Source organism: Entelurus aequoreus, linkage group LG10 (assembly GCF_033978785.1).
Source record: "Entelurus aequoreus isolate RoL-2023_Sb linkage group LG10, RoL_Eaeq_v1.1, whole genome shotgun sequence".
Taxonomy (NCBI): Eukaryota; Metazoa; Chordata; class Actinopteri; order Syngnathiformes; family Syngnathidae; genus Entelurus; species Entelurus aequoreus.
Window position 1 is genome coordinate 75,554,093 of NC_084740.1, and position 13,016 is coordinate 75,567,108.

The 13,016-nt window shown below is 40.6% G+C and overlaps 1 protein-coding gene across 2 annotated transcripts in view; it reads left to right on the forward strand.

The window, feature by feature from the left end:
- The window catches only part of med14 (mediator complex subunit 14), a 69,902-nt gene that overhangs the window by 52,346 nt on the left and 4,540 nt on the right, over positions 1-13,016 (forward strand). For both annotated transcript variants that reach the window (XM_062061706.1, XM_062061707.1), the window contains 5 exons: positions 3,772-4,001; positions 4,079-4,258; positions 4,384-4,491; positions 10,867-10,992; positions 11,076-11,265. In XM_062061706.1, coding sequence (XP_061917690.1) covers positions 3,772-4,001; positions 4,079-4,258; positions 4,384-4,491; positions 10,867-10,992; positions 11,076-11,265 — 834 coding nt within the window. The remainder of the gene's footprint in view (positions 1-3,771; positions 4,002-4,078; positions 4,259-4,383; positions 4,492-10,866; positions 10,993-11,075; positions 11,266-13,016) is intronic.

Genomic DNA, 13,016 nt, shown 5'->3' on the forward strand with positions numbered 1-13,016 from the left:
ATTACTTCACATCAAACATTGCTTTCTGAATGTTTTGGGCAGTGGGGGAAATACTGCATATTTCAGTTTTATTATAAAAAAACAAAGTTGTCTTGATAGAAAAGGCATAAAACCTTTTTGGTTTTTTTAATTTTATATCAACCTGAAGTTGATATACTGTAGAGATTTACTGTAAGCGTTAAATACATTTAAAAAAATAAAATAATTTGACTTGTTTTTAACATTTTAATGACTTAGACCCTTTATGGTCCCCGGGAGCCCTAAAGGTAAAAAAAAAAAAAAAATCCATATATTTTTTTATGATTTGAAAATGAAAACTATCAAAATGGCCCCCGCAGGCTTTAATTTTTCCAAACAAGGATGGGGCGAGGGTCACCCCTTTGTGCACAAATGCGTGAGCAAATTGTCGAACAGTTTAAGAACAACATTTCTCAACCAGCTATTGCAAGGAATTTAGGGATTTCACCATCTACGGTCCGTAATATCATCAGTAGGTTCAGAGAATCTGGAGAAATCACTGCACGTAAGCGATGATATTACGGACATTTGATCGCTCAGGCGGAACTGCATCAAAAAGCGACATCAGTGTGTAAAGGATATCACCACATGGGCTCAGGAACACTTCAGAAAACCACTGTCAGTAACTACAGTTGGTCGCTACATCTGTAAGTGCAAGTTAAAACTCTCCTATGCAAGGCGAAAACCGTTTATCAACAACACCCAGAAATGACGTCGGCTTCGCTGGGGCCAAGCTCATCTAAGATGGACTGATGCAAAGTGGAAAAGTGTTCTGTAGTCTGACGAGTCCACATTTCAAATAGTTTTTGGAAACTGTGGACGTCGTGTCCTCCTGACCAAAGAGGAAAATAACCATCCGGAATGTTATAGGCGCAAAGTTTAAAAGACAGTATCTGTGATGGTATGAGGTAGGGTTGTACGGTATACCGATATTAGTATAGTACCGCGATACTAATGAATAATTTTCGGTACTATACCCCCATCACAACATCATCTTTCGTTTAAAAAAAATGTATAATATGTTTATAAACTCAGGAAATATGTCCCTGGACACATGAGGACTTTGAATATGACCAATGTATGATCCTGTAACTACTTGGTATCGGATTGATACCCAAATTTGTGGTATCATTCAAAACTAATGTAAAGTATCAAACAAGAGAAGAATAAGTGATGATTACATTTTAACAGAAGTGTAGATAGAACATGTTAAAAGAGAAAATAAGCAGATATTAACAGTAAATGAACAAGTAGATTTATAATTCATTTTCTACCACTTGTCCTTAATAATGTTGACAAAATAATAGAATGATAAATGACACAATATGTTACTGCATATGTCAGCAGACTAATTAGGAGCTTTTGTTTGTTTACTTACTACTAAAAGACAAGTTGTCTTGTATGTTCACTATTTTATTTAAGGACAAACTTGCAATAATAAACATATGTTTAATGTACCCTAAGATTTTTTGTTAAAATAAAGCCAATAATGCAATTTTTTGTGGTCCCCTTTATTTAGAAAAGTATCGTAATCATTTTGGTACCGGCACCAAAATATTGGTATCGGGACAACACTAGTATGAGGGTGTATTAGTGCCCAAGACATGGGTAACTTACACATCTGTGAAGGCACCATTAATGCTAAAAGGTACATACAGGTTTTGGAGCAACATATGTTGCCATCCAAGCAACGTCTTTTTCATGGACGCCCCTGCTTATTTCAGCAAGACAATGTCAAGCCACGAGTTACAACCGCGTGGCTTCATAGTAAAAGAGTGCGGGTACTAGACTGGCCTGCCTGTAGTCCAGACCTGTCTCCCAGTAAAAATATGTGGCGCATTAATTATGAAGCCTAAAATAGCATTTTACAACAGTCCGTACTCAACTTAAGCTGTACATCAAGCAAGAATGGGAAAGAATTCCACCTGAAAAGCTTCAAAAATGTGTCTCCTCAGTTCCCAAACGTTTACTGAGTGTTAAAAGGAAAGGCCATGTAACACAGTGGTAAAAATGCCCATGTGGCAACTTTTTTGCAATGTGTTGCTGCCATTAAATTCTAAGTTAATGATTATTTGCAGAAAAATATTACGTTTCTCAGTTCGAACATTAGATATCTTGTCTTTGCAGTCTATTCAATTGAATATAAGTTGAAAAGGTCTTACAAATCATTGTATTCTGTTTTTATTTACGAATTACACAACGTGCCAACTTCATTGGTTTGGGGTTTTGTAGTATACTTGTTAAATAAAACCTCTGACTTGTTTTTAATGAATACCGTCCTAGGCCTACTAGGCGACTGTATTTCAATGTTGGCCATTATTGTTGTACTTGGAGAGCCAAGTGTTCTCTTAGGTCAGGGGTCGGAAACCTTTACCACTCAAAGAGCCATTTTGGAAAGTTTCACAAATTAAAGAAAACAATGGGAGCCACAAAATTTTTTTGAAAATTTAAAATGAAAAACACCGCATACAAAGCTTAAATTGCTTTGCGCTATGTTAACCAGGGGTCTCTGACACACGCACCGGCACGCATCTCAATATGGAAATTTAATGTTAGTGCGGCCCGCGACTTTTAATTGAGTGGCGCTTGATAGCGTCTTTCTTGCCAACCCCCTCAAATTTCCGGGAGACTCCCAAATTTCAGGATGTGCTGGCACTGCTTTTAGCGCCCTCTACAGCCTGCCCAAACAGCGTACCTGCTTGGCCACGTGTTGAATGCAGCTTTTGCTTGCTCACGCAAGTGCCAGCAAGGCATACTTGTTCAACAGCCACACAGCTTACACTGACGGTAGCCGTACAAAAACAACTTTAACACTGTTACGTTACAAATATGCGCCACACTTTGAACCCACACCAAAAAACAATGACAAACACATTTCTGGAGAACTTCTGCACTGTAACACAACATCAACACAACACAACAAATACCCAGAATTCCATGCAGCCCTAACTCTTCCGCTCAACCGACGCACGGAGAGGGGGGGGGTTGATGTGTGGGGGGGTTTGGTGGTAGCGGGGGTGTATAATGTAGACCGGAAGAGTTAGGGCTGCATGGGATTCTGGGTATTTGTTGTGTTGTGTTTATGTTGTGCTACGGTGCGGATGTTCTCCAGAAATGTGTTTGTCATTCTTTTTTGGTGTGGGTTCACAGTGTGGCGCATATTTGTAACGTAACAGTGTTAAAGTTGTTTCATACGGCTACCGTCAGTGTAAGCTGTGTGGCTGTTGAGCAAGTATGCCTTGCTGTCGCCTACGTGTGCAAGTAAAAGCAACATATAACATGTGGCCGGGCTGGCACGCTGTTTGTAAATGCTATAGAGGACAATTAATGCAGTGCCATTAGGGCACACCCTTGATTAAGTCATTAGAGTGAAAATAGGATAATATTTGCCTTGGGAGATTTCTAGGAGAGGCAGTCTCCTGGGAAAATCGGGGGGGTCGTTAAGTATACTGGGAAAACCGGGAGGGTCGGCAAGTATGCAGCTGAGCCGCATCAGAGTGGTCAAAGAGCCGCAGGTTGCCGACCCCTGTCTTAGGTGGTACGTTGTGAATGCATTTTGAGAACCATTGGGATAGACTATTTATCCCACAATGGGGAAATGATGTGGTTGCAGTGCAATTACAATTACAGATATGTTGCTTTGACAGCCTGCAGATATCTTTGAGATGCCTTTTTAAGCTTTTGTTTTGTACTGAGGTTCTTATGAATGACTAAAGTCATGTCCATTTCTGTTCTTCTATTCCGGCTCCCAAGTCATGCCCACCAGTATGCCTCCACCCCGCAAGCTACCTCAGCGCCCCTGGGCTGCCTCCATCCCCACTATCCTCACCCACAATGCCCTGCACGTGCTCCTGCTGCCCTCGCCCACCCCCTGTCTGGTGCCAGGCCTGGCGGGAAGCTACCTCTGCTCGCCGCTGGAGCGCTTCTTGGGTTCGGTCATCATGAGGCGGCACCTGCAGAGGATCATTCAGCAGGAAGCCAACGTAAGAAGACAAGAAGGAAAAGCAAGATCTGCACTATTTTGTCGAGCGCTCCCGCTCACGTCTCTCCTTCCGTGCAGCTTTCCATCGTGAACTCCAACGAGCCCGGGGTTATCATGTTCAAAACGGACGTGCTCAAGTGTCGCGTGGCTCTCAACCCAAAGAACTACCAGACTCTGCAGCTCAAAGTCACACCGGAGAACGCGGGCCCGTGGTCACAGGACGAGCTTCAGGTGCTGGAGAAGTTCTTTGAGACGCGGGTAAGTACCTCACAAGGTTCATTGAAAGAGTTTCACATGACGAGAGCGAAACTGCAGCTCACTCAACATATATAAAGAAGTGGGTTTTTTTTATTGGTCTTTTTTTTTCTTGTTCTCTTTTCAAGGTTGCAGGCCCCCCCTTTAAATACAACACATTGAATGCCTTCACAAAGCTGCTGGGAGCTCCCACGCACATCCTCAGAGACTGTGTGCGCATCATGAAGCTGGAACTGGTTAGTTGTTGTTAATGCATATTTACTATACATTTTTGAGTGTTTTTAAAAAATAATAATTTTCTGCAGTATTAATTATTGCCACAATTGTAGACATAAAGCCCAGAACCTCGTGGTTAAGACTTTTCCCAGTTAAAAGTAATGCAAATAGAAATAATCAATTCCGGGGTCAAACTGTCGCAATCATTTAATTTACTTATTTATTATATGTATAAACAACAAAAAAACAAACCAAAAAAAATAATATGTATATATATATATATATATATATATATATATATATATATATATATATATATATATATATATATATATATACACTACCGTTCAAAAGTTTGGGGTCACCCAAACAATTTTGTGGAATAGCCTTCATTTCTAAGAACAAGAATAGACTGTCGAGTTTCAGATGAAAGTTCTCTTTTTCTGGCCATTTTGAGCGTTTAATTGACCCCACAAATGTGATGCTCCAGAAACTGAATCTGCTCAAAGGAAGGTCAGTTTTGTAGCTTCTGTTACGAGCTAAACTGTTTTCAGATGTGTGAACATGATTGCACAAGGGTTTTCTAATCATCAATTAGCCTTCTGAGCCAATGAGCAAACACATTGTACCATTAGAACACTGGAGTGATAGTTGCTGGAAATGGGCCTCTATACACCTATGTAGATATTGCACCAAAAACCAGACATTTGCAGCTAGAATAGTCATTTACCAAATTAGCAATGTATAGAGTGTATTTCTTTAAAGTAAACTAGTTTAAAGTTATCTTCATTGAAAAGTACAGTGCTTTTCCTTCAAAAATAAGGACATTTCAATGTGACTCCAAACTTTTGAACGGTAGTGTATATATATATATATATATATTAGGGCTGCAACTAACAACTAATTTGATAATCGATTAATCTGTCGATTATTACTTCGATTAATCGATTAATAATCGGATAAAAGAGACAAACTACATTTCTATCCAGTATTTTATTGAAAAAAAACACAGCATACTGGCACCATACTTATTTTGATTATTGTTTCTCAGCTGTTTGTAAATGTTGGAGTTTATAAATAAAGGTTTATAAAAAATAAAAATAAAAAGTTGCCTCTGCGCATGCGCATAGCATAGATCCAACGAATCGATGACTAAATTAATCGGCAACTATTTTTATAATCGATTTAATCGATTAGTTGTTGCAGCCCTAATATATATATATATTTAGTTGTTTTTTTTATTTTTTTACTTAAAAAATATTTTATGTAATCTATTTGAATATTTTATTTTTAAATGAAAATAAACTTAAAGTAGACATTCATAACTAACATTCACATGTAAATATAAGTTGACCACAGTTAGTATTAAGTTGCAAAAAAATGTGCTTCATTTATGTCAATTCCCATGTGTCTTAAATTAGGAATAAGTTAACACCATAAATATAACTAGATACGTCATGCTAGGGTTAGGCCATATGGCCGAAAACTGTATCACGATATAAGTGTTTAATATCGGTCGATATCGATAATTATTGATATTTTTTTGTGACCTATTAAAAATAAGAATCATGAGAAAAATATATTAAATGTAAACATTTTCATTTCAAATGTAACCTTCCTCTGATTATAATACCCTCAGTTATCAAGGCAGAAAGTGAATGAAATGTCAATACAAGCATGGAAAACAATCAGTCAATGTAAACAAATTCAAGAAATAGACGGCACACTTACCCTTGTAAAAAAATATCCAAAGAGGGTAACCTCAAACGATGGGTTAGTGTGGCTGACACGGGGCTTAGGCTAAATAATTATTTGTTTATGGAGTTATCCGGCTTAATGTAGAAGGGCCTAAATGTCCCACCCGAGACAATAACACACTAGATCACTGCTACACGGCTCTTAAAGGCCTACTGAAATGAATTTTTTTTATTTAAACGGGGATAGCAGATCTATTCTATGTGTCATACTTGATCATTTCGCGATATTGCCATATTTTTGCTGAAAGGATTTAGTATAGAACAACGACGATAAAGATTGCAACTTTTGGTATCTGATAAAAAAAAGGCTTGCCCCTACCGGAAGTAGCGTGACGTAGTCAGTTGAACATATACGCAAAGTTCCCTATTGTTTACAATGATGGCCGCATGAAGTGAGAGAGATTCGGACCGAGAAAGCGACAATTTCCCCATTAATTTGAGCGAGGATGAAAGATTTGTGGATGAGTAAAGTGCAAGTGAAGGACTAGTGGGGAGTTGAAGCTATTCAGATAGGGAAGATGCTGTAAGAGCCGGGGGTGACCTGATATTCAGCTGGGAATGACTACAACAGTAAATAAACACAAGACATATATATACTCTATTAGCCACAACACAACCAGGCTTATATTTAATATGCCACAAATTAATCCTGCATAAAAACACCTGCGTGTTTGTTATGCTAGCTCCTAGCTCCTCTGCTAGCTCCTAGCTCCATAGAACACGCCAATACAATTCAAACACCTGATCAACACACACCATCACTCAGCCCAAAAGACCGTTTCCTTAACCCAAGGTTCATAAAGCTTATATATTTTTAAAAAGTTACGTACGTGACGCGCACATACGGTCAAGTTATCGAATGTTTAGCAGCCAAGGCTGCATACTCACGGTACCTGATATTCAGCTGGGAATGACTACAACAGTAAATAAACACAAGACATATATATACTCTATTAGCCACAACACAACCAGGCTTATATTTAATATGCCACAAATTAATCCTGCATAATAACACCTGCGTGTTTGTTATGCTAGCTCCTAGCTCCTCTGCTAGCTCCTAGCTCCATAGAACACGCCAATACAATTCAAACACCTGATCAACACACACAATCACTCAGCCCAAAAGACCGTTCACCTAACCCAAGGTTCATAAAGCTTATATATTTTTAAAAAGTTACGTACGTGACGCGCACGTAGGTACGGTATGTGTTATGCTAGCTCCTCTGCTAGCTCCTAGCTCCATAGAACACGCCAATACAATTCAAACACATGATCAACACACACAATCACTCAGCCCAAAAGACCGTTCACCTAATCCAAGGTTCATAAAGCTTATATATTTTTAAAAAGTTACGTACGTGACGCGCACGTAGGTACGGTACGTGTTATGCTAGCTCCTCTGCTAGCTCCTAGCTCCATAGAACACGCCAATACAATTCAAACACATGATCAACACACACAATCACTCAGCCCAAAAGACCGTTCACCTAACCCAAGGTTCATAAAGCTTATATATTTTAAAAAAGTTACGTACATACGCAAAAAAAAGCCAAAGCTGCATACTCACAGTAGCACGTCTGCGTCTTTGTCATCCAAATCAAAGTAATCCTGGTAAGAGTCTGTGTTGTCCCAGTTCTCTACAGGCGTCTGTGTATCCAAATCAAAAGTCCTCCTGGTTAGAGTCTCTGTTATCCGAGTTCTTCCATCTTGACTGCATCTTTCGGGAATGTAAACAAAGAAGCGCCGGCTGTGTACTGTTGTGGCTGACTACGTTCGAAAAATACGTCCATTTCGCACCGACAACTTTCTTCTTTGCTTGCTTGGCTTCCTTCTCCATAATGCAATGAACATGATTGAAACAGATTCACGAACACAGATGTCCAGAATACTGTGGAATTATGAAATGAAAACAGAGCTTTTTCGTATCGACTTCAATGTGGAAGGCATACCCGTGTTCGCCGGGCTACGTCACGCGCATACGTCATCCTCAGAGGCGTTTCGAACCGGAAGTTTAGCGGCAAATTTAAAATGTCACTTTATAAGTTAACCCGGCCGTATTGGCATGTGTTATAATGTTAAGATTTCATCATTGATATATAAACTATCAGACTGCGTGGTCGGTAGTAGTGGCTTTCAGTAGGCCTTTAAAGGGGCATACCACTCTGGGGCATACCGGCTCTTAGCTGCTCTGATCACAATTTGATCCATCTCATCCCAAATTACAAACACAAATTTAAATCTGCAAAGCCTGCATTCGGAACAGTAAAGAAATGGACAAATGAGGCGAAGGAAGAGTTACAGGACTGCTTTGACTGTACAGACTGGAGTGTGTTTGAGGATGCCACAAGTGACTTGTACGAGCTCTTGGACACTTTGACATCTTGCATTAGTTTCTGTGAGAAAGTGTGTGTGCCAAAAAAGACTTTCCGCATCTTCAACAACAACAAGCCATGGTTCACAGCAAAACTGAGCCAGCTGCATCAGGCAAAGGAGGCATACAGAGCGGGAGAGAGGTCTCTGTTCAAAACACTCAGGAACACTTTGAATAAGGAAATCAGAGCTGCAAAACAAAATTCTCTGAGAAGCTGGAAGTCCAGTTTTCAGCCAACAACTCGTCTTCATTGTGGAAAAGTCTTCAAGAAACTACCACCTACAAAAGACCATCACCCAACGTTGATGCTGATTATGGCATTGTTGAGGAGCTGAATAGCTTCTATTGTCGTTTTCATAAAGGGCCATCTCCACCCCTCCCCCACTCCAGTCCAACTGCAATCACCTCTACTCACATTTCTACCCCTCCCCCGCCCGACACACAATCCCCACTAATCATACATGAGGAAAATGTTCGCCGCCTCTTTCAGAGACAGAACATCCGAAAGGCACCAGGACCTGACAGAGTTAAACCTTCCTGTCTCAGGACCTGTGCTGTCCAACTAGCACCTGTCTTCACAGATATTCAACAGATCACTGGAGCTGTGCGAAGTCCCTTCATGCTTCAAAAACTCCACCATCCTTCCAGTCCCTAAGAAATCCTCCACCACTGAACTTAACGACTACAGACCTGTGGCCTTGACTTCAGTCGTCATGAAGTCCTTTGAACGGTTAGTGCTGTCCCATCTTAAAAGCACCATAGGCCACCAGTTGGACCCCCTGCAGTGTACAAACAGGTCAGTGGATGATGCAGTTAACATGGGACTGCACTTCATCCTGCAACATCTTGACCAACCAGGCACCTATGCCAGGATACTGTTTGTTGACTTCAGCCCCGCGTTCAACGCCATCATACCTGAAATCCTCACCGCCAAACTCTCCCACCTCGCTGTGCCTCTTGCTACTTGTCAGTGGATCTCCAGCTTCCTGACAAACAGGAGCCAGCATGTGCGGTTGAAAGACATCACATCTGGAACCATGTCAATCAACACTTGAGCGCCATAGGGGGTGCATCCTTTCTCCACTGCTCTTCTCCCTATACATAAATGACTGCACCTCCAAGAATCCAGCTGTCAAACTGTTGAAATTTGCAGATGACACCACTGTCATTGGGCTCATTCAGAATGGTGACGAGTCTGCATATCGGCAGGAGGTTGAGAGGCTGGTGCTTTGCCGTAGTCAACACAACCCTAAACTGAACACTCTAAAGATTGTGGAGATGGCTGTGGACTTCAGGAAACCCCACTCAGTGCTGCCTCCCCTCACAATATCCAACAGCCCAGTGTCAATGGTGAACTCTTTCAAGTTCTTGGGAACCATCATCTCCCAGGATTTGAAGTGGGAGACAAACACCAGCACCGTCCACAAAAAGGCTCAGCAGAGGATGTAATTCCTACAGCAACTTAGCAAATATGGCTTACCACAAGAGCTGTTAGTCATATTCTACACTGCTACAGTTGAATCCATTTTCTGTTCATCCATTACTGTCTGGTTCGGGGCAACCACAACAAAGGATAGATGCAGACTACAACGCAAAATCAGATCAGTGGAAAAGATCATTGGTGCCCCCCCTGCCCTCCCTACAGGACTTGTACTTCAGCAGGACCAGGAAGAGGGCAGAGAACATCACCAAAGACCGGAAGCGTCCCGGAAGAGTTAGTGCTGCAAGGGGTTCTGGGTATTTGTTCTGTTGTGTTTATGTTGTGTTACGGTGCGGATGTTCTCCCGAAATGTGTTTGTCATTCTTGTTTGGTGTGGGTTCACAGTGTGGCGCATATTTGTAACAGTGTTAAAGTTGTTTATACGGTCACCCTCAGTGTGACCTGTATGGCAGTTGACCAAGTATGCGTGGCATTCACTTGTGTGTGTGAAAAGCCGTAGGTATTATGTGATTGGGCCGGCACGCAAAGGCGGTGCCTTTAAGGTTTATTGCCGCTCTGTACTTCTCCCTACGTCCGTGTACCACTATGTACAGCGGCGTTATAAAAAGTCATAAATTTTACTTTTTGAAACCAATACCGATAATTTCCGATATTGCATTTTAAAGCATTTATCGGACATCTGTAATTATCGCACAATCTTCTTCAGTCTGGAGCCAAATTGACAAGTAAATGTGCGCGCACTACCTAGTTTGGATTTCATTTATGTTGACCTCCAAGGACGCGCTGACATAAATGTGTATTAATGCGGTGTTCCCATTTCCTGCAGTTCCCAGACCAGGCTGCGCAGCTGAAGTGGAACGTCCAGTTCTGCCTCACCATCCCTCCCAGCGCTCCCCCCATCGCCCCCCCCGGAACCATCGCCGTGGTGCTCAAGTCCAAGATGCTGTTCTTCGTAAGTGTCCGACACCACCCGGCACCTGCGTTCTTTGAAAGTGCCTCACCCAGTGTACCTTTCGGGGCCCCCCCCTCCCACAGCTGCAGCTGACCCAGCGCGTCCCGGTGCCGCAGGAGCCCGTGAGCATCATCGTGCCCATCGTGTACGACATGGCGTCGGGCTTCACCCAGCAGGCCGACATCCCCAGGCAGCCCAGCTCCTCTGGGGCGGCGGCCCTCATGGTGTCCAACATCCTGAAGAGGTTCAACGAGCTGCACCCCACCAGACCGGGTGAGTGGGTTGGTCTAGACCGGGGATGTCAAACATGCGGCCAGCAAACAGGCTTAATCCGGCCCACGAGATGAGTTTGTGTAAATGAGCTGCATTTTTAAATGAAAGAAACTGCTGCTCTCAATGTGTCCACTGGATGTCGCTATAGCAATTCTGACAGGTGAGAAAATAATTTACACTGAGGCAAGTTCTTCACTTCCCCTTTAGCTCACCTTTAGCTATAGACGCTGCGGTGTTGTACTCCACTCTCCACTTTTCTGCAGCACTCCAGCTTTCTTGCTGCCCTCAGTCTCCTCTTGGATCACATATGGGTATACTGTACATCAAGGGTGTCCAAACTTTTTCCACTGAGGGCCGCACATGGAAAAATTAAAACATGCGGGGGCCATTTTGATATTTTGCATTTTCAATCCATAACAAAATATATAGATTTTTTTTTTTTAACATTTTTAACATTTTTTTAAAAACATTTTTAACATTTTTTTAAAAAACATTTTTAACATTTTTTTTCTAACATTTAGGGCTCCTCAGGCCCGTAAAGGGTCTCAGTCATTAAAATGTTAAAAACAAGTCAAATTATTATTGCCTATTATTTAGGGATGTCCGATAATGGCTTTTTGCCGATATCCGATATTCCGATATTGTCCAACTCTTTAATTACCGATACCGATATCAACCGATACCGATATCAACCGATATATGCAGTGGTGGAATTAACACATTATTATGCCTAATTTGGACAACCATGTATGGTGAAGATAAGGTACTTTTTAAAAAAAATAATAAAATAAGATAACTAAATTAAAAACATTTTCTTGAATAAAAAAGAAAGTAAAACAATATAAAAACAGTTACATAGAAACTAGTAATTAATGAAAATGAGTAAAATTAACTGTTAAAGGTTAGTACTATTAGTGGAGCAGCAGCACGCACAATCATGTGTGCTTACGGACTGTATCCCTTGCAGACTGTATTGATATATATTGATATATAATGTAGGAACCAGAATATTGATAACAGAAAGAAATGGGGGGAGGGAGTTTTTTTGGGTTGGTGCACTAATTGTAAGTGTATCTTGTGTTTTTTATGTTGATTTAATAAAAAACAAAAAAAAAACAAAAAAAAAACGATACGGATAATAAAAAAAACGATACAGATAATTTCCGATATTACCTTTTAACGCATTTATCGGCCGATAATATCGGCAGGCCGATATTATCGGACATCCCTACTATTATTATATATGCCTTTTCTGTCAAAGACAACTTTGTTTTTTATAGTAAAACTGAAATATGCAGTATTTCCCCCACCGCCCAAAACATTCAGAAAGCAATGTTTGATGTGAAGTACTTGGAGCCCTGAAAAGATCAACAATGCAAGACACCATTGATTTTATTTTCATTATTATTTTTGATTAATCACAGTGAAAAGATAAATAAAATCCCACTAAATATCTTTGGGATCCAAAAGGTACCCCACTCATAAAGTGATAATTTTGTATTACTATTTTTTTTACTTTCAACACTTGAGTTACAAGATCAACTTCCGATATATCTGTCCATTTTACGTTTGAACTATTATTTTGTTTGTTTTATGCTCTTTTGTCAAAGAAAACTTGGATGTTTTTGTATGGCGACCACACAATATATGCAATATTTTTTCCACATAAAACATTTTAAAGTGAAATATTTGAAGTAATTGGAGCCTTGAATAGGTCAATAATTCATTATAACATTGATTTTTTTGTCTTT